This window comes from Clinocottus analis, unplaced genomic scaffold, assembly GCF_023055335.1.
Source record: "Clinocottus analis isolate CAN_PGR_092001 unplaced genomic scaffold, fCliAna1.0.p SCAF_4, whole genome shotgun sequence".
Lineage (NCBI taxonomy): Eukaryota > Metazoa > Chordata > Actinopteri > Perciformes > Cottidae > Clinocottus > Clinocottus analis.
The window spans coordinates 17,682,165-17,708,367 of NW_027176153.1; the positions used below are offsets into that span (position 1 = coordinate 17,682,165).

General features: G+C 43.8%; 1 protein-coding gene across 7 annotated transcripts in view; it reads right to left on the reverse strand.

Annotated features, from left to right (window-relative positions):
* Nucleotides 1–21,104, reverse strand: part of nav1a (neuron navigator 1a) — a 72,906-nt gene extending 51,802 nt beyond the window's left edge. For 3 of the 7 annotated variants that reach the window (XM_068597230.1, XM_068597229.1, XM_068597228.1), the window contains exon 1: nucleotides 9,424–10,720. In XM_068597230.1, coding sequence (XP_068453331.1) covers nucleotides 9,424–10,228 — 805 coding nt within the window. In that variant the 5' untranslated portion in view covers nucleotides 10,229–10,720. Of the gene's footprint in view, nucleotides 1–9,423; nucleotides 10,767–19,394; nucleotides 19,487–20,199 lie in introns of those variants that run through there. The other 4 variants (XM_068597232.1, XM_068597231.1, XM_068597233.1 and 1 more) reach the window with 3 other exon arrangements.
* Between the last annotated feature and the right edge of the window lie 5,099 nt (nucleotides 21,105–26,203).

Genomic DNA, 26,203 nt, shown 5'->3' on the forward strand with positions numbered 1-26,203 from the left:
ATTGGATACGGTCTGCATGATTGCGCATGTGCCTGTGTGGACGTGTCTGTAAAACACTTCCTGCCCGGCCTCTGCCCTGGCCCTGCTGGTCCCAGCTGGCATGTATAGGGGTGGGGGGGGAGAGGGGCTGTGGCAGTGATGGGGGAATTAGGGATGCAAATATCCCTGTCAGCCCTGGCAGCTCCCCAGGGGTGTAGATGAATTACACTGATCTGTTATAAACTGAGTGTGTGTGTGTGTGTGTCTGTCTGTGTGTGTGTGCGTGTAGAAGTGCCTGTGTGCATGTCTATATGTATGCACGGACCGGGGTGCGACACCTTCCCATCTCAATACACTTGAGAACACACACTCAAACTCTAAAAAGGCTATAAGAGTAGTTGAGGAGCCTGTCATAATGGCCCACTGAGACTCTTAAAATGAGAGTCAGCAGGTTTGAGGGAGAGTGTTGTTGTAATTGCGTGCATGTACTGCACGCGTGGGACAACCTTCCTGATGAAAGTCTGCTCTCAGACAAAACAAAGAAAGAAAGACAGAAAAGAAGCAAAACATAGGATGTTACGGTGTAGAGGATGAAAAAGGGCATTATGTTTTGTCATATTGTGCCTACTTCCAAAAAAAGAGTACAGATGATAAGACAACATCAATGCACAATGGTAACAAGTGAAGCACTGCCTTTTTCTTTCTTCCGTCGAAACGGTCAGGGATGGCTTTTGAATGCAGCGGCAACATTAAGGAGCTTGTTTTTTAATCTTTAAGACAGCAAAGCTTAGACAGACGCTTCTATAGTGCTTAATAAGTCCAATACAGGACACGTGTAAATCTAGAAATCCATTTATAATAACTCTGAATTATCTCATGTGAAGCTCGTGAAAGGATTACAACCATCAATGCATTAGTCAGGCTCTCAATACTTCCCCACTTCCTGCAATGTCTGGCTCTCAGCGTCAAGCTCATTTGTTCACAATGAAGATGTGAATCAAAACATAATGTATATTTTTAAAACAAAATAAACGAATGTAGTTTAAGCAAAAAAGATTCCAGCAGGATTACATGGGTTTGGTGTGGACTATTTGCAGCTGATGATTCATGAAATTCAGTGCAGTAATGACAATCTTTTGCAGAAGGACAGTATATTAAAACAAAATACAAAGCAAGTGTTCATCAATAATGAAGGAACATTTCACCTAGTGCAACAGTGTGAGTCATCTATGTGTTTTTAATAGTCTTTGGACAATAATGGACATCTTTGGCGCAGATAAATAAACCAGTCAGGCGCTGGCTCCATGGGTAATACCTGACTATATGAAAAAATATAAATGGAAATCTTAACCCTTAAAAGTAGAGAAAGTTGAAAAAGTATGTTTTATGATGTGGAGGCCTGATGCTGGCTTGGCTCACAGACAGAGCAAATGAAAAAATAAGCGTGAAAATGCTGTCCACTTGGTTTCCTCTCTTGGGTCACTTGACTCTCCTCGCCATTAGGAAGAACAACAACCTCCCCAAAGACCCACTAATGGCTCTGTCCTTGCAGGACTGGTCTGGCATTATGTGTTTGTGCAGCAACATGGCATCCTTCTTTGACAGTGTGCGTCTGTGCGGTGGCTGTGAATGTCTGTTCATGCATTTGTTCGCACGGAGCGTGTGTGAGAGGTGCAGTTTGTCAGAATATCTAAGATTATAGGTCTGAGTAATGGCTCTTGATTCTATTCTTTCCTTCCTTCCCTCCAGAGTTCATTCGTCTTGGCCACGTGCATGCTCATATGTTAGTGTCACTGTAACACTCCCCGGGCCACAGTGACCTTATCACGAGATAGATGTGTGTGATTGAACCTCGCCGCTACTGCATCATCAAAGGTTCTGCACTTCCAGCGATGTGTGCAAGTCTTTAAAATAGCGATAGGTTTCAGAAATGTTTCTACAGCATTCCTGACAAGTGACATACAATAATCACACAATCAGGTAACATGCACATAACACCTTTGTGGGTTTTTTTTATCATTGAAGTTTTTACATCGTGCTCTTTTTTAGAATATTTCTTTGGGGCTTGGTGGCAAAAAATGGAAAGGTGAAAGAAAGGTAGAGCATGTGACCCAAATATACGCCTGTCACAATGTAAATATGAACCTGCTAAGCTATAGAAATGATTCAATATTAAGAATTTTGTTTGACAAGACCATTTAGTATTGCGTTCCCTGTGTTCTCTCTTTCTGTCCGCCACTCAGAGTAGCATCACAGCCATCTGCTGACGTAAAACAGTAAGCAAAACAGGAAGCATTACAACATACAGCCATTCCTGCACATCTGGTCAAGGCGGACAAACACGCTAATGCACCCAAATGGGAATCCACGCACTTGCACACACAAGCGCACAGACACACATGCACTGAAGTTCATCCGCTTCGCCGGGATGTCGCAACAGGATATTAGACCGTTGAAGATCATATCTGATACGCGGCATGAATGGCTAATGAGCATATCGGAGCACAATACTGCATCTGTGTACACTCACTCTGAACAGTTTTTTGGTTCAAGTACAAAGATTGAACACATGATTAGTGTGTTATGCACAAGTGGGAGCAAGAGAATATATTGAAAGATATTGGGGCAGTTGACCGTGTTAAAATCCATTTAAAATTGGAAACCCTTGCGGAGGAGTACATTCCTCTACAGACAGAGAGGATGAGCAATACATTGCCTGTCTTAGAAACACAGATATGTGAACAGACAGATGAAAACATTGCTGTTAGATCCAAAATCCTCTGTGACGCGCACTCTGTGAAGCAATCTTCTCACTCGTATTCTCTCAGCCCAGATCTCCACACCCTCAAAACCTGGCTCCGAACACTAACCCATACACAAACACACACACACAACACTCTCCATATCTGTGTAACCACAGCCCTATCTGCTTAGAAGTCAGAGCGCTGTGTGCTTAGAGAGAAGCTGAGGAGGCTTTGAGTGACTTAAGAGGAATTGACTTCCTGAGAAAAGAAGATTGAGACCTCATTGTGGTAAAACCAAAAGCATATCACCTTTAGCCTGGCTGATTAGGCTTCAACACACAAAGAGGAATGAGTGTGTGTATTCCTTTGTGACGAGCTGCTCTGCAAGTGTGAGTTGCCTTAAGAGTGAAAAGATAAAGAAAGGCACAATCCAAAACTCATCCGGCGCACATAAAAACATGTGGCAGGCAGATGTGACTGTCAAAAAAAATATCACCTGGAGGTTTGTTTGTTTGAGATGCATCATGAAAGCTGGAGCTTTCAACCGTATCTCTTGTGCTTCCTGCGTATGCATGAAAACTCTAAATACAGACCGAGTCGCACACACATTCAAACCGACACACGGCCAACACACTCACTACACAGCGACAACGGGCCAAGGCAGACCATAATGTGTGGCAATGTTGGAGGTGTATTTTTGTTCAAGAGGGTTGTTTCCTGTGAAACTCTATTTTACGATGTCCTTAAATCCAGCTGCAGCTCCGCTCTCACATGTCAGACAGACAGTCTGCACACTGTGTGCAGTGCCTGCACGGTTAATAAGGTGATGGGTAAGATGGTAGAACAGCAATAAGCAAGTAACTACGTGGATATTTTACAAAATCATGTATTTTCTCAGGTAAATCAATTTTGAATTTTGAGTGAAAAATCTGAGGGTCATCCAGTAAATCAAATTCCTGATTTCAAGGTACTTCATCATGTTAATAGAATGATATTGTATTTCTAATATTGTCATGAAGTAAAGGTGGTCCGATAAATCCAGAGATATTGAAAGGATATCTGACTCAGTATGTATGGTATAGCAAAATCTCCACTCAAACTTTATGTTTACAATTTGGCCTCAGTGGCTGCTATGTGTTGTTTACAGATTATCTCCAACTCAATTTTGAAGATTTTGCACATGGAGTGTAAAATGCAGCATCCAATTCAAGCCTGACAACTTCCATATGCAGTTTTTGAGATTGGCGAGCAAAAACTATGTTTTATGCATCCAGATATGTGACTTAATGAGAAATTACAAACACATAATGTATGCATACAACAGGAGCTGGGCTAAGTATATTTATAGTTCAGCAAATGAGGAGATGTTACCAGGTCATGTTTCTGTTTGCTTATTGTTGTTGGTTTAGCTTTGGCCCAAACCACTGACACTGCATTAGCATTGTCACTAATGTAAGCTAACCACAATACCGTCATAAGACTCAGTTTCCATACAGCAGCTAAAACATGCATACGGCTACATCAGTAACAAAGGGCACTATTATCTGAGACCTTTCAAAAGAGGGAAACACAAATAGAACAGAAACAGATGAATACTAAAAAGCCTTCCTCATCACAAAGCGGCCTAGATAACTCCTTGAGTCCTCATTTCCCTTTTTTCTCTTTTGCTGTTCTAGAATCCATATTTTGGCAAAAACTCGACCCTCATATTGAATCTGATGAATCTAAAAAGACAATTCTTTAAGTTGGCTTTTCTATAAATTCAAAAGTTAACTTTTTCTATACATTTAATAAATGTTCGAGTTCAAGGTTTGATCTTGTGGTAACTGTTTGCTGTATGTTTTTTGTTCCAAAGTGCATTGTCTTTGTAGTTTTTTTTATTGTTATTTTTCATCCTGTATGGGCTTTGCACTTGGAATTTGGGTTTACCCTCTTTACCCTCATTACTATAAAAAAAAAACTCTGTATCCTGTGTTAAAAAAAGGTGCTTTCTAAATAAAGTTTGACTTCCTTAATCTCTCTTTCTCATACACACACACACACACACACACACACACACACACACACACACACACACACACACACACACACACGCACACACACACACACACAGGCCTATATGTATGCTGGTTTTGTTTGTGATAAGCAGCATGGGAGAGTCTGCATGTTATGTAAGAGCTGATGAGAAGAAAACACACAGTGTACTAATATGATTTAGAAAGAGGATGTCAGGAAGCAGACAGCACTAATGCAGTGGCTCCTGCATTAAGAGACTGACCACAATGCATTGTAACACACACACACACACACACACAAACGCACACAAACGCACACATAGAGAAAACGCACTATCATACATGCAACCATGTGCAACTCTTCCTTTCTACTCCTGGTGACAAACGCCCTCCCTCACACGAGAAAGAGTGTCCTCTGTCCTACTGAAACACTTGTACCAGAAATATCCTCTCTGCTGTCTGACTAGTGACAGAACACTGCTACCCGTCAACTCACATCAGAGTTAAAGGAGTGAAAGAGGAAGAGAGGGAGAGAGAATCGGAGGGATGCTTTATTCCTCACTTTCCTTGGCAGTTGCCTTTATTTGGCTTGTCACCGCCTCCTCGATGGGAGGACGACTGCCCTGAATCCCTCAGTCAGCGAAGCCCGGGGTGGAACCATCCGCTCTGGCCGCACCCGCATCACATTAGAGACTCAGCAGCACTGCAATCACAGTGAAGGGACTGAGGAACTAAGAACGAAAAATACCCTGTCGCTGCCAAAAAGATGAATACAGGGGAGTAGACAGGAGAGGATATCAGTGACTGAATATGGCACACATTGAATGTGTGTGTGTGTGTGTGAGCTTTGGATATTTAAAGCTGCAGCTGCTTTGTTATTTCCTGCAGCGCTGTTAAGTTCTCTTGAACAGGATTGTGTGTGTGTGCACCTGTGTCTGCCTCTGTGTGTGTCCTTTTTAGGCTTTGCCGATTTCTCTGTGGGGTTTATTGTTCCGCAGACAGCTGACTAGGACGCATCGTCTCCCACAAGTAGCCATCAACCACACAAACGATACAATGTCTCTAAAATAACAAGCAGGTTGGTTGTCAAGGCTTCTTTTATGAGCATTCATGTGTCACTGAGTGTTATTTACTTCTCCTCTGCTGAGTCTTAATGGTCACATGTACGTAACACAGTCCCTCAATTCCTATGATCAGCTGTGCCAACACCAAAACTATACAGCATCGCCAATCTTCTAACCTAAAGCTATTTTCTCCATCTGATCCTTGATCAAGGAAAATTCCCCCCTAATACCTAAATCTTCATCCAAACAGATGTCCTTTCCTTTAATCTGTAATTCATTTTATATCCTTGATAGCTGGCCTTTTCCAGGGTGATAGATGATGTGTGATTAGTGGAATGGTGGCTGAATCTTCTCATTATCTTTTTTGCAAGTCCTAATCCGGAGGCTTGCTTGGTGTCTTTAGACAGCACCTCTCTAAACCGAGCCTGCCCCATGCTGGGAAAGGCCCTCTTACACTTCTTTATAGGTGCTGATGGGACTGGGAGGTGTCATTAGTGGCACACATCTGAGGTTCAGTGTATTCGATTACCCTGGTAATAATATGCTTCACAGGGTGCCTTTCAGGGCGGTGCATTATATTGGCAGAATTTACAGAGTTCATGATCCCCTGGATCTATGTCTTACCTTAATGCTAATACTGTCAACAAGATATCGTATAAAACATGCTGCATTTGAGAGAATTATCTCTGCAAGTCTAGAGCTGCTGTCCGTGGACACACAAGATAAGTAATTCTCTCAATCCAATTAATGAAAAGCTCCTCATCTCTTAGGGGTAAAACATGTATGTCCGATTAAACAAGAACAGATTATCCTGAAACTAATCCTAAACCACCCAGCAAGATGAACATATAGGCCTAACCTTGAAATATTTGAAATAAAGTATTTTCTTTTCTCCATGTTGTGTGTGTGTGTGTGTGTGTGTGTGAGGTTGGTTATCCCTTGGGTCCTTGAGAGCTGATGGTCTTGGGTTATACATCCCAATGATTAGACATCAGTGGCATTCTCGATTATCTTTGCCGTCAACTGGAGGCTAATATCAAAAGGACAGTAGCACAGTGCATGCTGGTAGCTGTCACACAACATAACATGTTTGAGACACAAGAGGCTCATATTTTACTCCCTGCAGCTCACAGCTGACGTGAAGCTTCCATAACAACATGCAATGACTGAGTTAAGGTCATCTTTTCATGATACAATATCCTACTTCATAATGACACGCGGCTTTCCTGTATGTCGGAAGCAGACGGGACGAAGGTGGGAACGTATAGGAAGGGGAGGAGTGGATCACTGGGAATGATTTATTGAACGTCCATAATCTATCTTCCTATGACAGAGCACACAGAGCAGAAACCAATTAGCAGAGCGTCCCTTCAGAAATGGAGAAGCAGATACTATAAAAGATGAGCCCACAGCCGCAAGCTACAGGGCAAGTTACAATTAACCTCCTCCCAACACACACACACACACACACACACACACAGACACACACACACACACACACACACACGCACAGTAATGTGTGTACTCACTCAACTTCATATGTCACTTGGGATGTCAGGTAGAAATTTAGATCATTGGCTATCACCTTTATTTTTATCCAGTGTCTCTCTCTCTCTCTCTCTCTCTCTCTCTCTCTCTCTCTCTCTCTCTCTCTCTCTCTCTCTCTCTCTCTCTCTCTCTCTCTCTCTGTCTCTCTCTCTCTCTCTCTCTCTCTTATTATTCTCTGTCTCCACTCATTTATCTCCCTCTGTAAATGAAGTCGTCCCCTTTTACTTTTCACTCATGAATCTCAATTCTTAGGCTCTACTTTCGTTTTATTCCAACCTTTTTTTCCCCCTTATACCTGGTTGCCGGTTGCAGGTGTCGCCAGCAACATTACAACAAGGACTGGAAAAAGGTCACAGATACAGATACACACACCACACACACACACGCGCACACACACACACACACACACACACACACACACACACACACACACACACACACGCCATGTACAGTACCGGATAGAAACACACACACAGAGGGGGCAAGGTCATACAAGCTATGATTTGGGGCTGTGTAGCAGCAGGAGGCGAGCTGCTGAAGAGAGAAAGCGGAAAAGAGGAGAGAGGATGAAGACAGAGAAAGAGGTTTGGTGATGGATGGAAAATTATTTCCTCTCATCCGGACAGATACAGCAACCCGTTTTCCATATCCCCCTCACTCTCTGATGTTATCCTGACATGGGGGAGAGATGGGAAGAGAATGAGCAATAGAGAGTACGAGAGAAAAACACAGTGTGGGTGTGTGTATGAATGAATAATGGATGCTAGGTGCAGATTCAGACCCTGGTTTGACCTATTAGTCACAGACTCAGCCGTCATTCTCGCAATACACCCCCAGTAGCTAAAACTTTGGATGTGTCCTGGTACAGTCACCTCCCACTGTGTGACAATGTGTACTCATTGGTGTACGTGTGTGCATGAGTGTGAGTTTATGTGAATGATAGCATGCTAACTACCTGCCAATGCCACCACCCCCGCACCATTCCCCTCCCTGCTTCCACACGTTGCCCCCAGTAACAAGAGGAAGAGTTGGGTGTGTGTGTGTGTGTGCGGGGTGGTGGTGGTGGTGGTGGTGGTGGTGGTGGTGGTGGGGGGGGGGGGGGGGGTTAGTGACCATCTGTCAGTGGCCCGGAGATCAATGGAGATGGAGGTGGGAGGGAGTGGGTGAGGTAGTGGTGCAAGGCTAAATATGTGGCCCACTGTGACCAGAGTCTGACTTAATATGCAGCCGTTTTATTTACCGGCCGAAAACACACACCCCACTAGTTCCACTCACACGGCCTTTATTAACGAATGGCCGATTCCGGCGTGAGCCAGGAGATGCTGTGGCTGTGGCATCGGTAGGAAACATGTAGATTTAGACGCTTTACTACCGCACAGATAGACGAGCACAAGCATGGACTACTTTCAGTTTGTAACAGAAAGATTCCCCTGCCCACGGCATGGTAGAGTTACAGACATAAAACCTGTGAGAGAGAGATATAATAAGAAAGGAAGAAGGGATGCGTTGATATCTAGCTCACTGTGGCAGTGGGTCAGATGAGACTAGGACAAATCATTTCCGTGCTCCATAATGAATCAACAAGAAAACAACGCCAGCCCTCTGGAACTGCTTACGTCAGCTGCTTCATGCGAGCACACAGAGCTAATAAACATCCACATATACATAAAACAATGTGACACATATAAACAAAGCAAATGACTGCTACAGAAGTGAAAACATAGGGATTTTCACCACCTACAGAGCGAGGGCTCTCACCATTGTATCGTGAAAGGCACCTAGAAAAAACACACACTGACATTATGCTCTGCTGCAATAGAGACTGGACTCATTTAAAATGCACTGTTGATGCCGGAGCTACAGCCAGAGCTGGAGGGAACGGTTTATGTGGACAGAGGAGAGGAGGAGAGCAGGGGAGGGGAGAGGAGAGGAGAGCAGAGGATAGTTACCTACCTACTGAATCAATAAGTAACTTTTGTTAACCTTCTTGACATAATTGTACCCATTCTTAATTGGTGTCATGCTTGAACCTGTATGTTTTCAGGCAAAATAGGGATAAAACAGCAGACTCACCAAGCATCTGGCTGAAGAGCAGCTGCTCCAGGTCTCCCAGAACCGTAACCACTAACTCGGGGTCCACCTTCAGAAAGCTCTTATCATCGTCTCCCTCTATCCCCTTCCTGTCTTTCTTCTCTTCTGCTGAGAGAGCTGCACATCTCTCCCTCTCCCCTAGTTTCTTCCCATTCGTCCCAGTGTTCCCAGCCTTAGTTGGATGGTCTGCAGGGTCTATGTCTGAAGTCTGGCCTGCTTCAGGGGCCTTGCTGATGGGCTTAACCTCCGCATAGGGTCCCCGTGGTTTACCAGGGGCCGGGATTCGACTCGGCTTGTTTCCGTAAGAAGTCACCGATGGGGAGCAAAAAGATTTGGGCTTACCCTGGAAGAGAGACTGTTCTGACTTTGAAAGGGTCCTAGAAAGAGGCGTTTTGCCGGCCCCTGACTGAACTGCCTTAATCTGTCCCGGCTTGTTGGTGTCCGTGCCAGGCCGGCTCGCATCATCATTCCAGTGGGGAGATTGGTACAGGTGCATCTTCTTCTCAGCATCAGTGAGCACACACAAGTTGTTAAGAGACCGCTGCTTGCGGAGCCTGGACGGATTGGGAACTGGGATAGGGATAGATCCAGAGGAGGGCCGGTAGACCTTGAGCTCTGACCCAGAGGGACGTGAGTGTCCCGGGGGTAAAGCGGAAGGCTTGGATGGGGGCTTCTTAGAGGCCATGTCCTGGGCTGAAGTTTCCTTGCAGGACACAGCAGCAGCCCTGAAGTCCAGCTCACTGGGCTTGGCCGTCATGCTAATGTTAGCCACATTAGCCTCCAGCATCCCTCCTGCAGAGAGCCAAGCAACAGCATCAGTGACACACTCTGAGATACACACTGGCAGATTGAAAGAAATGGAGGGAAACAAGCGGAGGAAAAAAGGTGTGAAAACGAAAAGACTATCTGGTTTGCCCTCCCTCTCTCTGCCTCTCAGTCTTCAGTGGGTCCAGACTCCCCGCCGTGTGAGACTGGGGGTTCACCCCTCTGTTGAAAATGACGAGTGGGTTAGTGGAGTGGCAAAAGCAGTCAACCTTACTCACTGCCGGTAATCCATGGATCCGCAGTTCTGCGTCCAGTGCCAAAATCCACTTCCTTTCTGCGGTACTCTGTGCCACAATAGTGCAGAACGAAACACAGCGCAGACCAGCCTCTTTCTCTGTGTCCCTCTCTGCCTCTCTCTAGCTCTCGGTTCCCTCCTGCTTGCCAGGCAAGCAGCAGCCGACTGACAGGAGAAACAGTCGCAGCAGCAGCAGCAGCAACATCCCCCTCCTCTTTCTCTCCTCCCTCTACCTCTCCCTCACTCGCTGGGTTGCTCACTCTCCCCCCGCTGGCTCATTCACCCTTCCTCCACTCTTTCTTACTCCTCTATCCTTCCCTCCTTCTTTCTTGTTGTCTCTCGCTCTCTCTCCACCCACTGGCTGATTCACCCACCAATCCTCCCTCTCTCTCTCTCTCTCTCTCTCTCTCTCTCTGCCTCTCTCTCTCTCTCTCTCTCTCTCTCTCTCTCTCTCTCTCTCCAACACGCATCACAGATGCAGTGTTATACTGAACACTAGTGAAGCAAGAAAGGAAAAAAGGAAGCATGAAATGAGAAATGATGGAATGAAGAAAACGATGAAGTAAGAGAGGAAAACAAAAGAAGAAAAAAGGACGACGACAAGAAATAAATATTTATATTCAGTGTTATATTGTGTGTGACTCAAACAATATCCCATACTGCAGCCAGAAAAAAAGACCCCCAGCAGATGACACATGCATGTCCAATCATTCATAATCACATTAGATGCTCTATTCATCCATTCATATTCAGATTTTCTTATGTGCCACAATCACGGGAGGCCCACCCATGATTAAGCTAATTCCAATTATCTGGAAAACAACCATGTTTGCAGCATTAGCTTAGAAGAGAAGAACAGGAGACACGGCCCCTAATACACAACCAGATAGGTCAGTCACTAATTATCCTTCAATTAGTGGCTAACAGACCTCAAATGAGCATCACACCCCCCTCCCCACCTGCATCATATTACCTCTCCAATCATCTCCATTGCTCTTTTTGCATTTCCTCCCTTCCTTTTCTTCCTTCCTCCAGACCTACAGTATGTCCCCTACCCCCTCGTACAGTTATTATGCACAGGCCATTAAGATTTGCAGGATATATATAGATAACAATCTCATCCATCTCAGCACAACCATCACGATACCTCAGTGGTAAAACTCGCCATGTACACGTGTGGGGTTTGGTGAATGAGTATCAATGTCACTATATTTGTGTCTATCCTTCCTTGCATCGGCATAAGTGTGTGTGTGTGTGTGTGTGTGTGTGTGTGTGTGTGTGTGTGTGTGTGTGTGTGTGCCTGTCTCTACGAGTGTGTCACATTGATGAGACAGGCTCGGAGAAGCCAAAGCTCCCATCCACAGACTCATATAGCTCTGGCTCGGTCAACTACGTCATGTCATCACTCTTGACATCTCATCGCAATCAACACAGGACACAGGAGTAACTCTTCTTCATCCTCTTAATCATTCCCTTCTTTTACTCGGTCATCGTCCGTGATTCTTTGTGGCAAAAACATAGACAATCTATTCCTGTAATGCCTCATTACAGAGTTGGGTGGCTCTATAAGAGAGAGGTATTAACCGAGACATAGAAATAGTATGATGCCGTCCTTTCTCATCTAATTATATTTCCATTACAGGTAACCATGATGACAGTGCATGATATGAACTTTAAGCCCATCATTAGTCATTAACAATCAATAAAAAATGTAGAATTTTGTTTTTGAGTATTTAATGCATCCTGTCTGCATGCAGGGTTTGTGATCTGGCTGGATTATCATTAATGCACTTGTGCAAGCAGCAATGTCTGCAGATGTGATGTTATCAGGTCTCAAACTGTAAGTAAAAGTAGCATTCAAACAAGCCGGCTGTTGGGCTTGTGCCCATTTTCTGTTACATTTGCATAAATCGGTTGACACCTAACTAGAGCAAAAATCAAGCAGTGTCCTGTTTGCTCACATTCCACACTCAATATTAGATTCAAAAACAGTAACAAGCGCCTATTGAGCTCAAAAATTACATCCGTCCATCCATCTGGCCTTGAATGAGTTTGTGTAATACAGGACCTCAGTAGCAGACAAAACACAGACATACATTGGCTGTTTTATTGTGTAAAGGCTAAAGCCATTCATTAGAAGCAGCTTGCTTTAATAAAGAGCCAATGTCGAGGTGGTTATGCCTCACCAAGGCCAGAGCTCTGTGGTGACAGTTATGGGGGCTTGGGGTCTGGTAGCAGGCCAGTAGGAGGGGAAGGGATGTAATTTAAGGCTAATAGGTGCTGTACGTCAGTTCTTATACCTCCCTGATGAGGGATTAAGGTGAGTCAAAAGAGAGTGGCCGTGTACAAGGCCGGTCTGTGTGGCGCACAGATGCTTGTGGGGCAGAGACACACGTCAGTACTCTTGAAGGCACGTAAACACACAGGTAAAGTGTGTGTTGGCAGCAAACAGCTACTTGTTTGTTCCAGTACTCGTCTCTTTGGCTCCACAGTCTAATCACTTTAATACATGGCTGATGTAAACATTCTCTCTCTCTCTCTCTCTCTCTCTCTCTCTCTCTCTCTCTCTCTCTCTCTCTCTCTCTCTCTCTCTCTCTCTCTCTCTCTCTCTTTCTCTCTCTCTCTCTCTCCCATACCCACACAGAGCCTGCTGTCTGTGCAGGGTGTCTGACTGACCTGAGCAACCTGGCCTGACATCAGAGAAGCTGGCAAAGTATGATGAGTGCCAGTGCTCAGTATTAGACTACACATTCATCTCATAGCACACTCACAAAGCACTCTGTGAGTGTGTGTGTGTGTGTGTGTGTGTGTGTGTGTGTGTGTGTGTGTGTGTGTGTGTGTGTGTGTGTGTGTGGGCTGACCACATGACGGGCAGTGACAGTTTCATACACACATAAGACACTTTTAAGCAAAGGTGAGAGACAGACATACAGGTTTAGATGGATGGATTGAAAACGGAGTGAGAGAGACGGATGGACGGCTGGATGGACAGACAGTCAGACAGAGAGACAGACAGGCAAGCAGGGGGGGGACAGGCAGGGGGTTTCTGTACTTTGCATGAGTCCATTTTCCCTAGCATCTCTTAAAAGTTAGAGGAACAGATTCCCCACTATATTTCTACAGAGTGAAGTAGCCAGCAGGACACACACACACACACACACAAACACACACACACCCACACACACACAGACAGTGTGTGGCCCATTATAGGTAAGGTCTCCAGCTTTGAAAGGAAAAGTACTGCAGAAGAGGACCAAAGCACTGTTGCTTTGGAGGTAATTAATTGTATCAGCGCGACTTAAACTTTAAGAGGAACGATTCTCATTCAACTAAGCAGATGGCATGCGTTCTCACTTTCACCCACTCCCCGATGTCCCGTAATCCCTCTTGCTTCTTCTTTTTTTTGCCTTTTCTTGGTGTAGTATCAGAAAAAAAATATTTTTTTCTAAAAATAAAACAAGCGTGAACATGGGACTTAGAATAGAAGTGAAGCGAGGCAAAACAGGATCGAGTAGAACGCATAGAAGCCAACTGAATGCTTTTGGTGAGGAAAAAGCTGAAAGAATGTAAGGATGTGAAATTATAATGCAGAAAACAATGCAATGAGGAAAGTGAGAGGAGAAGGAGAAGAAGGGGGAGGAGGAGGAGGAGGACGGGAGGCGTGGGGGGGTAGGAAGGATCTCTATATGTGTGCCAGAAGAGCAGAGGAAGCCTGTAAGACAGAGAGGGGATATCCTGCCTCACCACATTGCCACTCCTGCTACGTTTGCTTATGTCCGCTAACATGCTAACACGCTAACACATAGGGTCCACAGGACACAGGGATGAATACCAGAACATGACACACACGTACACGAGGGAAAGGCTCACAGTGACACACACTCTGGTATACTGCACTAACACAATAACATGTTTTTCATCCTGTTTACAGACAAAATACTGAGGCGACACTGTGATACATACAATGAGTGGCTTCCTAGTCTGAGTCAAAAATGTAAGTGTGAATAGAGGGAGTTTTTCCACAATGATAACTCTTTGGCAGCCTCACTTCAGTGTTGGTGATACATAGCATGAGTCACTGGCTTAAGCATTTGGACAATTCAGCCACTTAAAGGCTATCCATGCTAAGGGTTTAAGCGTATCACTCATACCAACTCCTCATTCCGGAGGCACACATGCTAACACCGTTCTCCCACATAGCCAATGTCATGCACTCATCATGAATCACACACAGCTGAGAGCTGAAAAACATCAGCTTCCAATCTGGTGAATGTCAAAGAAAGAAGAAGGATTTTTTTTTTAACGGTATCGCTCTTTCTAGACGCTCCCTCAGTTTTGTCATGCTCAGCACGCTTCCCAGGGGTATCCCACAATGCTGTGCTGCAGAGTCTGGCTGCCTAGTTACGGCGTGGTGTCAGTCATGGATATCATTAGCAACAGTGTGTGCGACTGTGTAAGCTTTCTTTTGTCTGCACAAAAAAAAAACGTTGTTGCTAAAGTCAGATATAAAGTATGTGAATTTATATTAAGAGGACAACATGAGTGTATGATTCAATTAACATCAGGAATCTTAATGCTTGAAGTATGTGCTAATATTGGAGTGTGCGCTTTATTCGTCATGGGTTCTTAATTTGACAGATAGATGTCTTTGTGTGTGTGTGTGTGCGTGTGTGTGTGTGTGTGTGTGTGTGTGTGTGTGTGGTCCCAAAGAGATACAGAGAGGTTACACACATGACTGACTATAACTCAACTCCCTGGGTTAGGAGTCACCCCAGAGGTCAAAAAAGAACTTGAGTGTGTGCACTCATTCACCCATTTCCCAATTCACCCTTCTCCCTGCTTTCTCTCCTCCTTCATCTCTCGCTCTATCTAATGCAGACATAGGAAGGAAGGAAATGTCCCTGGGGGAGAAAGAAGGAGGAGGCGGCAGCTCTGTCTTCATCCATCAGCACACAATGGGTGGATGGCTCAGTGGGAGAACGAGGGGCTTCTATGTTTATCTGTGTGGATTTTTTACTCATATTTTCTCACCCATGTATGTTATCCATGTGAGCCTTTCTACTCACGTATGGATTATGTGCCTCCAGGTGCGTTCGCTTCCCTGCAGTAATGTGACATCTTCCCCATTGAACTCACCAGCTGACCCAAACATTAAAAAACTGGCCATCACTCCAGCCTGACTACAGGCAAGTAAAAGTTAGGGTAAAATATAGAGCAATACATACGAACCCTAAATAGTGATTGCTACCGAGCCTGGTGATGAGCGAGGACATAATCTAGTCCATGCTTATGTCTGATCATCTTCCCAAAGCCACTAAACCACTCATCACTGTCCAAGGCCAACTCGGCATATGTCTCTCTGATTAGATTGGCCAAAGAGGATTACACACTGTCTAAGAGCAGCCGGGGTTATCAAGGCGCTATCCCCGAGATCATCCAAGGGCATTAAAGAGATATGACAAAGAGACATGACATTTACAAAATGCAAGCCGATTTCCTGCCTTCATTAATATTTGCTGACCTCTACTATTCTAAAAGTGGGTTTCAAAATGTACTTATGATCTCTACAAAGTGGTGTCTGCAAGACAAAGTTGCCCTGCAAGCATATACTATCTGCATTTATGCTGTTTTAATCTGAATGTCTTGACATTTTTGGAAAGGTAAGCATTTATTCAGTGTCTACAGGCGACAACCTTTCGGTGCAGGTGCCAAACAACTGCAGTTCTACGAAAGGCTACTTGAAGCTGACTCCAAAAGCAAGTCAATCTCCATACATAAACCGTCAACTGTAGGGCAGAAATAAACATGTTCACAGCCTAGGAAATGTTTATACAACTCACTGTTTTACATTATATTAAAGCTTGAAGTTAGCCTCCACCAACAATCCACGTCTTCAAACTGACAATAAAGTTGGATCAAAACCTGTGTTTTCCCAAATGTGAAAACATAACTGAATAAAAGGAGGATTTATTGTTGTTGTATTAGACTGCAGTCCAGTTTTAGGGTATGGACAAGTGTACATAATAAACTGGCAATGGTCTGTATATCATATACACATCCATTAAGGGAACTGGGGCATTATTAAAGTCAGTGTAACATAGTGCACATTCACTAATGGCCACAGAATAAAATATTGGATCACCTTGAGAAACGTTATTGAAATCTCTGCTCCAGTTCGTGAGTCGGTTTCAAGGGAAAACATGCCAATTTATTTCAAATAACATGTCAATCCCACCCCTAGAAAGAACAATTATTTTTGTTTTCTACCTGTAATTGTCAATGTCATATGACAGATGGGTTTGGGATGCTGTGTTTGTGTGTGTGTGTGTGTGTGTGTGTGTGTGTGTGTGTGTGTGTGTGTGTGTGTGTGTGTGTGTGTGTGTGTGTGCGAGAGAGAGAGAGAGAGACAGCTGATGGACTTTGAGAGTGTCTGTGGGGAACATCAGGCCATACCGTCATTGGGACATGAAAGATGATACTCCGTCCACACATCACATTTATCTTGAACACCATCTGTGTACTGTCACACACACGCAAACATCAGCACACATACACACACATGATCAGACATGAGCTCAAATACACCTCTCCAGAGAGCCACAGGGTCAGGAGGTCTGCCGTCTAATTGAGAGACCACATGGTGCTACAGTCACATTAAATGTTCAGGTCTTCATTAGATCTTCAATGGAAAATGTAAGAGCTGATTGTGTTACAGCTGATTCAATCCAAGTGGATGGAATTAAAACTATTATTTTACCATAGTTTCAGAAGACAACCATAACCAAATCATGTCATGATTTGGCCTTAAATTGTTTGTTTGTTCAACCAGAGCCAAGAAATATTTAGCCAACATACGATCTGTGTTTTTTGGACACTGTGCGTACATCTTTCCTCCTTACACAAAAGGAATTCCATCAACCCACTGACCTTATCAGCTCTCCTCTTTTCATCTCTCGCCCCTCTCACTCTTTCTCTTTTCCTTCCCTCCAATCTTTGCCTTCCTCCCAGTTCCCCTCCTTTTCTCAGCTCCCTAAATTACAGTCATTACGGTGTCAGCCCACCCTTCATGTAAATGCAGCTTCAGAGGAGCCTAAGACACTTTAGTTCTGTTTCTAACGCCTTCTGGGGACCAATTACAAGACCACAACCAGAGTCCCAAGACAGCCAGAGGCCTTTAAAGACAGGGGCTGGTCCGCCATGGGCTCCCATCCCCCCTTCCACAACCAGCTGGTTAAAACCTTCAAAAAGCTTTAAAAGGTTTTTATTTGCAAACAGCTCTAGTTATCTTCTGGTGGCAACACCTTTAGACATGCAAGTTCAATTTACTGTAATGGAGAACTATAAAGTCAAATAAAGTGTTTTGGACATCATTTGATGTAATATGTCTAAATATGCTTTCTTTGTACAGTGGACAAAATGTAATTGTACTTGCCAGGGGCGCATAGCGTGTAAATGTTTCACCCGAGATCTAGTGACCATGGAGGAGGTGGAGAGAAAGTTTTACAATGTTCTCTATTTCAGAGCAGTAGATTGTATCTGTTTTAAAAGGAACAGTGTGTAGCATTTAGGGGGATCTATTGCAACATCATATTATTAAGTATGCTGTTTTTAGAGTATAATCATCTGGAAATAAGAACTTTGTGTTTTTGTTATCTTAAAATGAGACATTTATTATACATGTATTACTCTTTTCTGTCCAGGCTGACTTCCTCACACTAGAAGTGACGTTAGTTTTTACTGTTAGTGCCGTTGGCGTTCTTCATGCTGTGAACCGCCGGCACGCCGCCTACATGTTGAGAGCCGTTGAGAAGCAATCAAAATGCTCCCAATCTCAACTAACAATCAACTGACAACCAAAAGCTGACTGACTGGCAGGGATCAGCCAGAGGCAGCCTTCAGAAAACACTTTCAAACAATGTGCAGAATGAATGAAAAACATTTTATTGCACATATTCTGTCTGATGTTTTTAATCTAGGAGAGATTTTGTCCATTAAAGTTGAATACACTAACTCTAGACTGCACATTTTAAAGCCAGGCAGTCAATCCCCTCCTATCCAACTGACACCACATCACAAAGAATGAATCACTAAGCCACTGATTAAGTCATATCTCCGAAGCACGTCCAAATCCCTTCACTCACACTGACCACTACAAAGCATGACTATAGCTGTGGGTTCAGAGCAAACCAGCACTCAAAAGGACTGGGAGGGGGTCATGCTGGGACTGTGGCTTTATAGGTCAATGAAACTCAAAAGGATGAACTTAAAGAGAGAAGGGGTGGAGAGAAAGTGAGGAAGGGTTCAACATCCCCACAGCTCATGGATGTAGCCGAAAAAGGATGTGCGTATAATAATACTCTGTGGAAGCGAGTTGAGAAGTGCTCCATTTCATCCTCATCATCTTCCTTCATTCTCACATCCTGAGTCCATCTCTCTTTTCCGTATCTTCATTTAGAGTAGGGACCACTGAAGTCAGCAGAGCTCATAGCTGGGACACACACACACACACAAAATTGCACCACCTGACATGGCTGCTGAGGCCTGATGAGTAGAGAAAGGTTTTCCCTTAGTCCTCAATGAGTCTTTTCAGATTCCACAATGAGACCCGAAGGTCGGCCGCTGGCATGGCCCGCCTGACGCCATTTATGACTCTGCTTCAGTAAATGTGTCTGGCTGCCAGAACGTAGGCATCCATACCTGCCAAAACGTCTCGCGGCCTCTTGGCGCCCTGACGCTAACTGGGCCGACAGTCCGAGACTACGTGTTTTGTTCAGCATGAAGAGCAAGAGACAAAAGAAAAGTGATGTGTGTTGCTTCTGAAAAAACGTGTATAACCTCATTAATGTTTCGATGCATATATATGTGTGTGTGTGTGCATGTGTGGGGGTCTAACCTAGTGTGAGGTCATCACAGCAGACTTCTATGGATCCAGATGAGCAGTCACTCAGTTCATCCACTGAATAGTCGCTCTCCTGCGCATGCAGCCTGTAAACACATCATGAACACAACTGTCACACGTCTGTTACAGCACATGCAAATCACCTACGTTAATATCGCTGATTGCAATCAAACGCATAAGAGACCGTCAGTAAACCTTCCCCGGTGTGTCACATTGATTTCCATTATGCAAATTATAGAACCAGAAAATCTCAGATAAGGCACCGGGAATAATTTTATCATTATCAAAGTAAAAAGAGAAGCTCAAGAATTAGAATTGTAAGTGTTGTACACTATACAATAATACAAAATCCTTTGACTAAATAATTTAAATAAAACGCCACACACCATTCAATAACACACAAAAGCCATAGAAATGATGAGTTTTTTTTCAACGTACAAAATCACAAAACTCACCATTTTGAGGTTTTTATCCCACAATATAAAAACTAGTGAGTGAGATGGAAAATATATTGAGTCAGCCCAGAGGCTGTCAAGAGGACACTCTAACAATCAGCTCTGCTCCAGAAAACACCAAGTGTGTGTATAAATGTGTGTGTGTGTGTGTGTGTGTGTGTGTGTCTTTGCACACACACAAGTTCGAGTATCAGTAGAGAGTGGGATCTTCAAGTGGAGACATGTGATCATGTGATAATGACAAGAGAATGGTTTAACAATGAGGATCAGTAATTGGGGGCTTGTGCTAGAAGTCTTGATAAACTGTTTGTGCATGAGCGTGCGTGAGGTTGCACTAGACATACCGGTAGCTGAAGGGAGCCACAGTAGCCATGTTGACTCTGGGTGTGTGTGTCTCTGTGGACATAGCCTCCTTATTTAGGCTCTGAGGCAACATATTGACAGCCACCTTGGACATGATTGGCATGGTGAAAGTGATCGGTGGCGGCAGCCGGGGACAAGGAGAGGAGGCTGGGCTGCTGTCTTCAGGGGAGCCCATCTCCTCGTCTGATTGGCTAGTGGAGTCACTGCGACTTTTGATGCCGTGCTCGTGGCTCATTTGAGCAGGAGAGGGACAGAGGTAACTGTTGTTGGACATGGGCGACTTGGCTGGGTGGTTTTCTGGCGGCTCTTCCTCTCTATGTGTCATGAGCTCGCTCGTTGCCTGAGATCCGGGGCTGGCGTTGTCTCTTCTTCTGAACTGAAGCGGTGGGCGCAGGTTGCTGGTCCCCCATGTTTGGTTCTTGTTGGTGAAGGTGTTCCTGTTGCGATTGCCGTCATGTGGAAACTGTGAGGGGATGTGAGGCGGTGTGGGTTTCCCCAGATCCAGCGTGTCCTTGGAGTGTTGCTGCGGTACCCTGCGCTGGGTCAACGGGCTGCTGTAGGCAGAGCGTGACACCTGGGGAGCTCCAGGTAGAGCTCCCATCCGCTGGAAGAGCTGACTCTTCAGGCCCGCGTCTCTCTTCGGGTCCTTGGCAGAGCGCCCGGGGATGCTGGAGCTTCGTGGGCAAAGTAAAGGAGAGTGCCTGGGACTGTGTGCGGGACTGTGTGTGGGTGTGTGTTTCGGAGTCTGTGCTGACGGCCTGGGAAGCTCACTAGCCTGGCGGCGGGTGTCTGCTTTGGGGGAGGAGGGCAACAGGCTGTGTGGGAGGGGGATTCCTGATGAGAGAGGAGCCCGAGGGGGCGATTTTACATTGACTCCCCAACTCATACTGACCTTAAAGGAGAAACACAGAAACAGAGACACACCTGTGATGAGCCAACATGTTGAACACGGATGTTACATTCACAGCAACAGTATGTCGACGAGCCATCACAAAAGACTCCCAAAAAGTTAGTTTATCTATAAAGAAGTAACATTGCACTGTTATAATCTTATCTAAGATTCAATCCAATCAGGTAAACTAGAATTTCCTGTTTTTAACACAGAGTAGTTTAACACACATTGTATATGTGCATGTGAATCAAGCATATAGGACAAATTAGGTCATGGTAAACCACGAGTTGAGCTTATTTTTGGCAAGGCATGGAGCGCCAGATCAGATTTGCCTGCTGGGAGTTAAAAGAAGAAAAAAAAAACAGCTTCACATGGAGGCACATGCTCACAGCAACGTCTCCCAGCTGCTTTTAGACTGTTATGTTCTCAAATAACTGATTTTCTCCACATAATTCATTCAAAATTATTCTCACACAGACACACTGACACACATCATTGGCCAAGCGTGAAGCTCCCTTACATGTAAAGATGAGGTTTGAGATTGTTCTCACCTGATTCTCTTTGATTCCAGATATTCACAGTTTCTGTTTCCCTCCCAGAAAAACACCCAAGAACTCTAATAGTCGGATATTATTTTTGCCCGTCTGTTCTACGCAAACTACAATAAATGCTGCTCAAACATTTCATGTAATGTTTTATAATCTAACCTCGTGCTTCTCTACTAGAGGGAAAGAGGACGGGAGGCTGTGAGGTGGGAGGAAAGACAGTTAGGGAGGGAGGGAGGAAAAAAGGGAAGAAACAGCACAGCGAGAAGGATCACAGCATCTGAGAGAAAAAGATTTGATTTGCTGAACAAATTATCAGAATCTCACATGACTTTGGTCAAGTCTAACTCATTTTATCATGTAAACAATATCTCAAAATATATTTTTTTGTTGTCATTAACTGGATCATTAAGTGTAGTTTTTCAATTATTTGAAAAATAATACATAAATACTTGTAATCAAAAATTGGAATTGTGTGTACGTGCAATGAACATTATTGCATTATTGCCCAGCATATAGTGTGTGTGTACATATACATAGACACACATTTATCGACACACTTACATAGTAAATATATGTTTCTACAGCTGTACTCACATTCAACACAGACGTAAACATATGATGTTTACATATACATATACAAGCATATTGTAAATTGTTTTACCAACATGTTTTGCTTTTGAACAGTGCAGTCCAAGAAGATTTATCATCATTATAAAATCATTCATCATTCTAAAAGCACTTACAAATACGCAGATTTAACACTAAACCCTGCTTGTCCTTTCTTAAATAGCGGAAATTGTCTTGCCAGACGTCTTGGGAAGCTGTCTTTAGTAAATCAGAGACGTGTCTAATCAAGCTGTCAAAGTCACAAGGATAAAATGTTGGATTATTTGACAGCACATCTAATCGCAGTATTGCTCAGTGTAATGTGGCTAACACAAACACACACGCACACACACACACACACACACACACACACACTCTCTCTCTCTCTCTCTCTCTCTCTCTCTCTCTCTCTCTCTCTCTCTCTCTCTCTCTCTCTCTCTCTCTCTCTCCCTCTCTCTCTCTCTCTCTTTGAGCAAAAACTCTGTCAATTTAAGAATCCCTGCAGCAGAAAGAGTTAGAAGACTGCTTCAGCTAAAAAAACATGAACCAAAAACAGCATTTTAGTTTCTAATGAAGAAAATGTGAGAAAAGGTGAGCACGTCTGGAGAATACGAGACATACTGACACAGAAAAGGAAGAGTTTGGTTTTTGGGGAAGGACTGGTGCTCTGTCATCGTCGACTCAGTGCTAATGAAGACCTGCACAGAAGCAGTGATGCAGCAAAAAGTAGATAGAGACAGATGTGATCATCCATCCTGCTTTCACCTCATTTCTCTCCATAAAATCCTCTTCCTCCTCTTTCCACATCTCTGTTTCCCTCGCTCTTTCTCCTGGGAGGCTAAGTCACTGACAGCATCAGAATTTCTGTCTGTCTGATACAATTCCTGGTAGGATTTCCAGGGACACAGGTGCGGTCTAGCTCCATGTCTATCTGTATGGAAATTGGCTGGTCTCTGGGGGATACAGCGGGGTCGTACCAGCACTACTGCAGCACACGTAAGGAAACACCGAGGCTCAGCTGGTGCTGAGAACGTCTGTGTGTGTATATCCACAGAAAGACTTTCTGCTGACTGAAAGCAAAGATAAGCGGGTTAAAAAAACTGGCTAATCAATTTAAGGTCAGATTCCCTCACACTTGAGGCAATGTTTTACAGCATAAGCTTGTTACCTGTGCAGGGTATGTTCTCTGTGTCATATGTTCAGACTATATACAGGAGTATTTATACCATCCATCTGTTACATAAGTGCATTCACAATAGTTCGATTGTTGGTGCGTTGACACCGTCACGGTCAATCAAACTGTTTGTGTCTCTTCTGGCAACCAACATATAAATATGTAAATACCAACTATACATAAGTGAATGTAAACTATAGAAAGTGAATGTAAACTAATTCCTGTCTAAACTTTCTAAAAGTCTAGGGGAAGAACAGACATGTAAGAGAAACCATTTGTGGGTTGGTTTATGTTATGATTTTGGCTGGTCCCAATGCAAAAATGTGAGGAAAATGAAGTTACTGATTAAGGCTGCCACTAACAATGATGTTGAGAATCCATAAAACATCATAAACTAGTAAAAATGTTCCATCACAGTTTCTCTGATCCCAATTGACTGAGCACTAAAACTTTCTGAGATTGTTTAGACGAAGCAACAATCCAAAATCCAAAGATATTGAATATAAAACAAAGCAGTATTAAAGTGACTATAAGATAGACTGTCTGGCATGTTTTGCTTAATCAATTTATAATTGTTTTATAATTGTATAATTATTAAAGTCAATAATCAATTTGCAATAGCTCTTTACTTAATACCATAGATGCAAATGAATGTTATGATAATTGATGTTATGATCATTGACCGATCAAAATGAATACAGAACATTTGACTCGTCCTCAATTACTCTGCAAGGATTGTACTGCCATCTGCTGGACATCGTGTGCAACAGCAGCAGGGACTTTCACTAATCTTCTCATTTTCTGTCTATCGCCATATGTTCAAGAGAAGGACTGCAGTGCATGTGCCAATTAATAACTCTTTTTTCAATAATAAAAGACAGAGCTATACTTTAAATAGAAAAACAAGAAGGATAGCGTGACAGCTGGCCTTAGACATGAGCTTTTAACTTCATCAATATAGTTCCCCATTTTAGCTTTTAACTATGTCCCATGGCAAACTCAACCTGAATCCAGTTACTGTACCTCTGATTTTAAAAAAAACAGCATATCCTCTCTCTCTCTCTCTCTCTCTCTCTCTCTCTCTCTCTCTCTCTCTCTCTCTCTCTCTCTCTCTCTCTCTCTCTCTCTCACACACACACACACACACACACACACACACACACACACACACACACACACACACACACACATACCCTCACCCTGGCATTGAAAATCCTCTGACTCATCCCCAAAATCAATACATGAGGTAGTAACACTGGCCTCTCTGTCTAGTGACACAGTGGTACAAAATGCTCCAACATGCTGTTAAGACACAGTTTTCTTGGAAGACGAAAGATAATAAAAACAACTTCTGGAGCTCTGCTGTCTCTCAGTGTCTTACCTCTCAGGGGAGTACCAGGTCAGTCAGTGTGTCAACAGGCCGAGCAGCCAGAGCCCGCGAGAGAGTGTGGTCACACGTCTCCGACGTCCCAGAAACAATGGGCTGTTTTTTCCTGGATCACTGTTGCATCCTCACCACTGGCCTCCCATTGGTCCACAGTCACTCTCCATTCACCAAGACAGGAAGCTGTGACAAACAGGAATGACATTTTCAGCCAATGACAAGGCCCCGAAGTGAGGCGACTCATTTTCAAAGTCACTTTCTTTGATGAAATCAGTGCTCCCATTTTTTTTTTGCCAGAAAAACGTCATTTCACGCACATTCAAAAAACTCAGTTTGAACAATGAACTGAAGACTGTTTATGTTCCGATGAGTCACTAACACAAATTCAAATGGACTTGGCTGACAGTGACCTGTAATGACACATAATCGGTCATCCTCAAGAGTGACACATACATCGCAAATGGTCTCAAAATCTAGTATGTTCAGTGTGTCAACTGCACAGGAAGATAGTTGATTTGTTTGTTTGGGTGTTAACTTATGATTTCAAGACTTATCTGAAGTAAAACTTGGGTTACGAGATTTTTAACACAGCCTGGTACAACCACACGAAGAAGTCATCAGTTGAGACGTTTCACAAGATTTCTTTCAAGAATGTGAAACACTCGCAAATTGGAAACATTATGCCTGTCTAACACACACACACACATCCACTCTAGTTGCACTCAGTATAGAAGCAAAGGCAGACAAACACAAGCACCCACGCAAAATAAACAAGCGAGAGCCCAATCAGACGACGAACCACATAAACATCACCATGTGTGCAGTTTCCCTCCATTCTGATTCAATGCTTTTCACATTATCTAACACTCTGAATATATATTGGACACACACTACAGTACGTACGCTATGCATGCTGCTCTGAGTCATCCAGCCTATATAACCGCTGACTCAGGCAGATCGCATCAAATCACCCCTGGTTACAGAATCCCCCCCCTTATCATCTCTTCTCCCCCTCTTTTCATCCCACTTAAGCTCTGCCTTTCTTTCTTTTAACCTCTCTTCCACTGTACTGTCGCTGTTACGCTGCTGATCGTGAACATCACTGTGAACATGGTCATCCTTATAGTGTTTGGATTTATCTGTTTACAGACACTTGCATGCACAGTTACGTTCATACAGGAAAGACACACAGTCACATTGACAAATGCATGACCACGAATCCAAAATATGAACCAAAGCTACACTCACCCTCTGTAAGCGTCAAGTGAGTTGCTCTCCAATCTGTATGCTGCTGTGTGCGTCTGGCTTCCTCACCGCCTTTGCTTCTGTCTACTTTTGCCAGGCGAGCCTCTGAGCTGCGAGCATGTGCATTTGTGTGTGT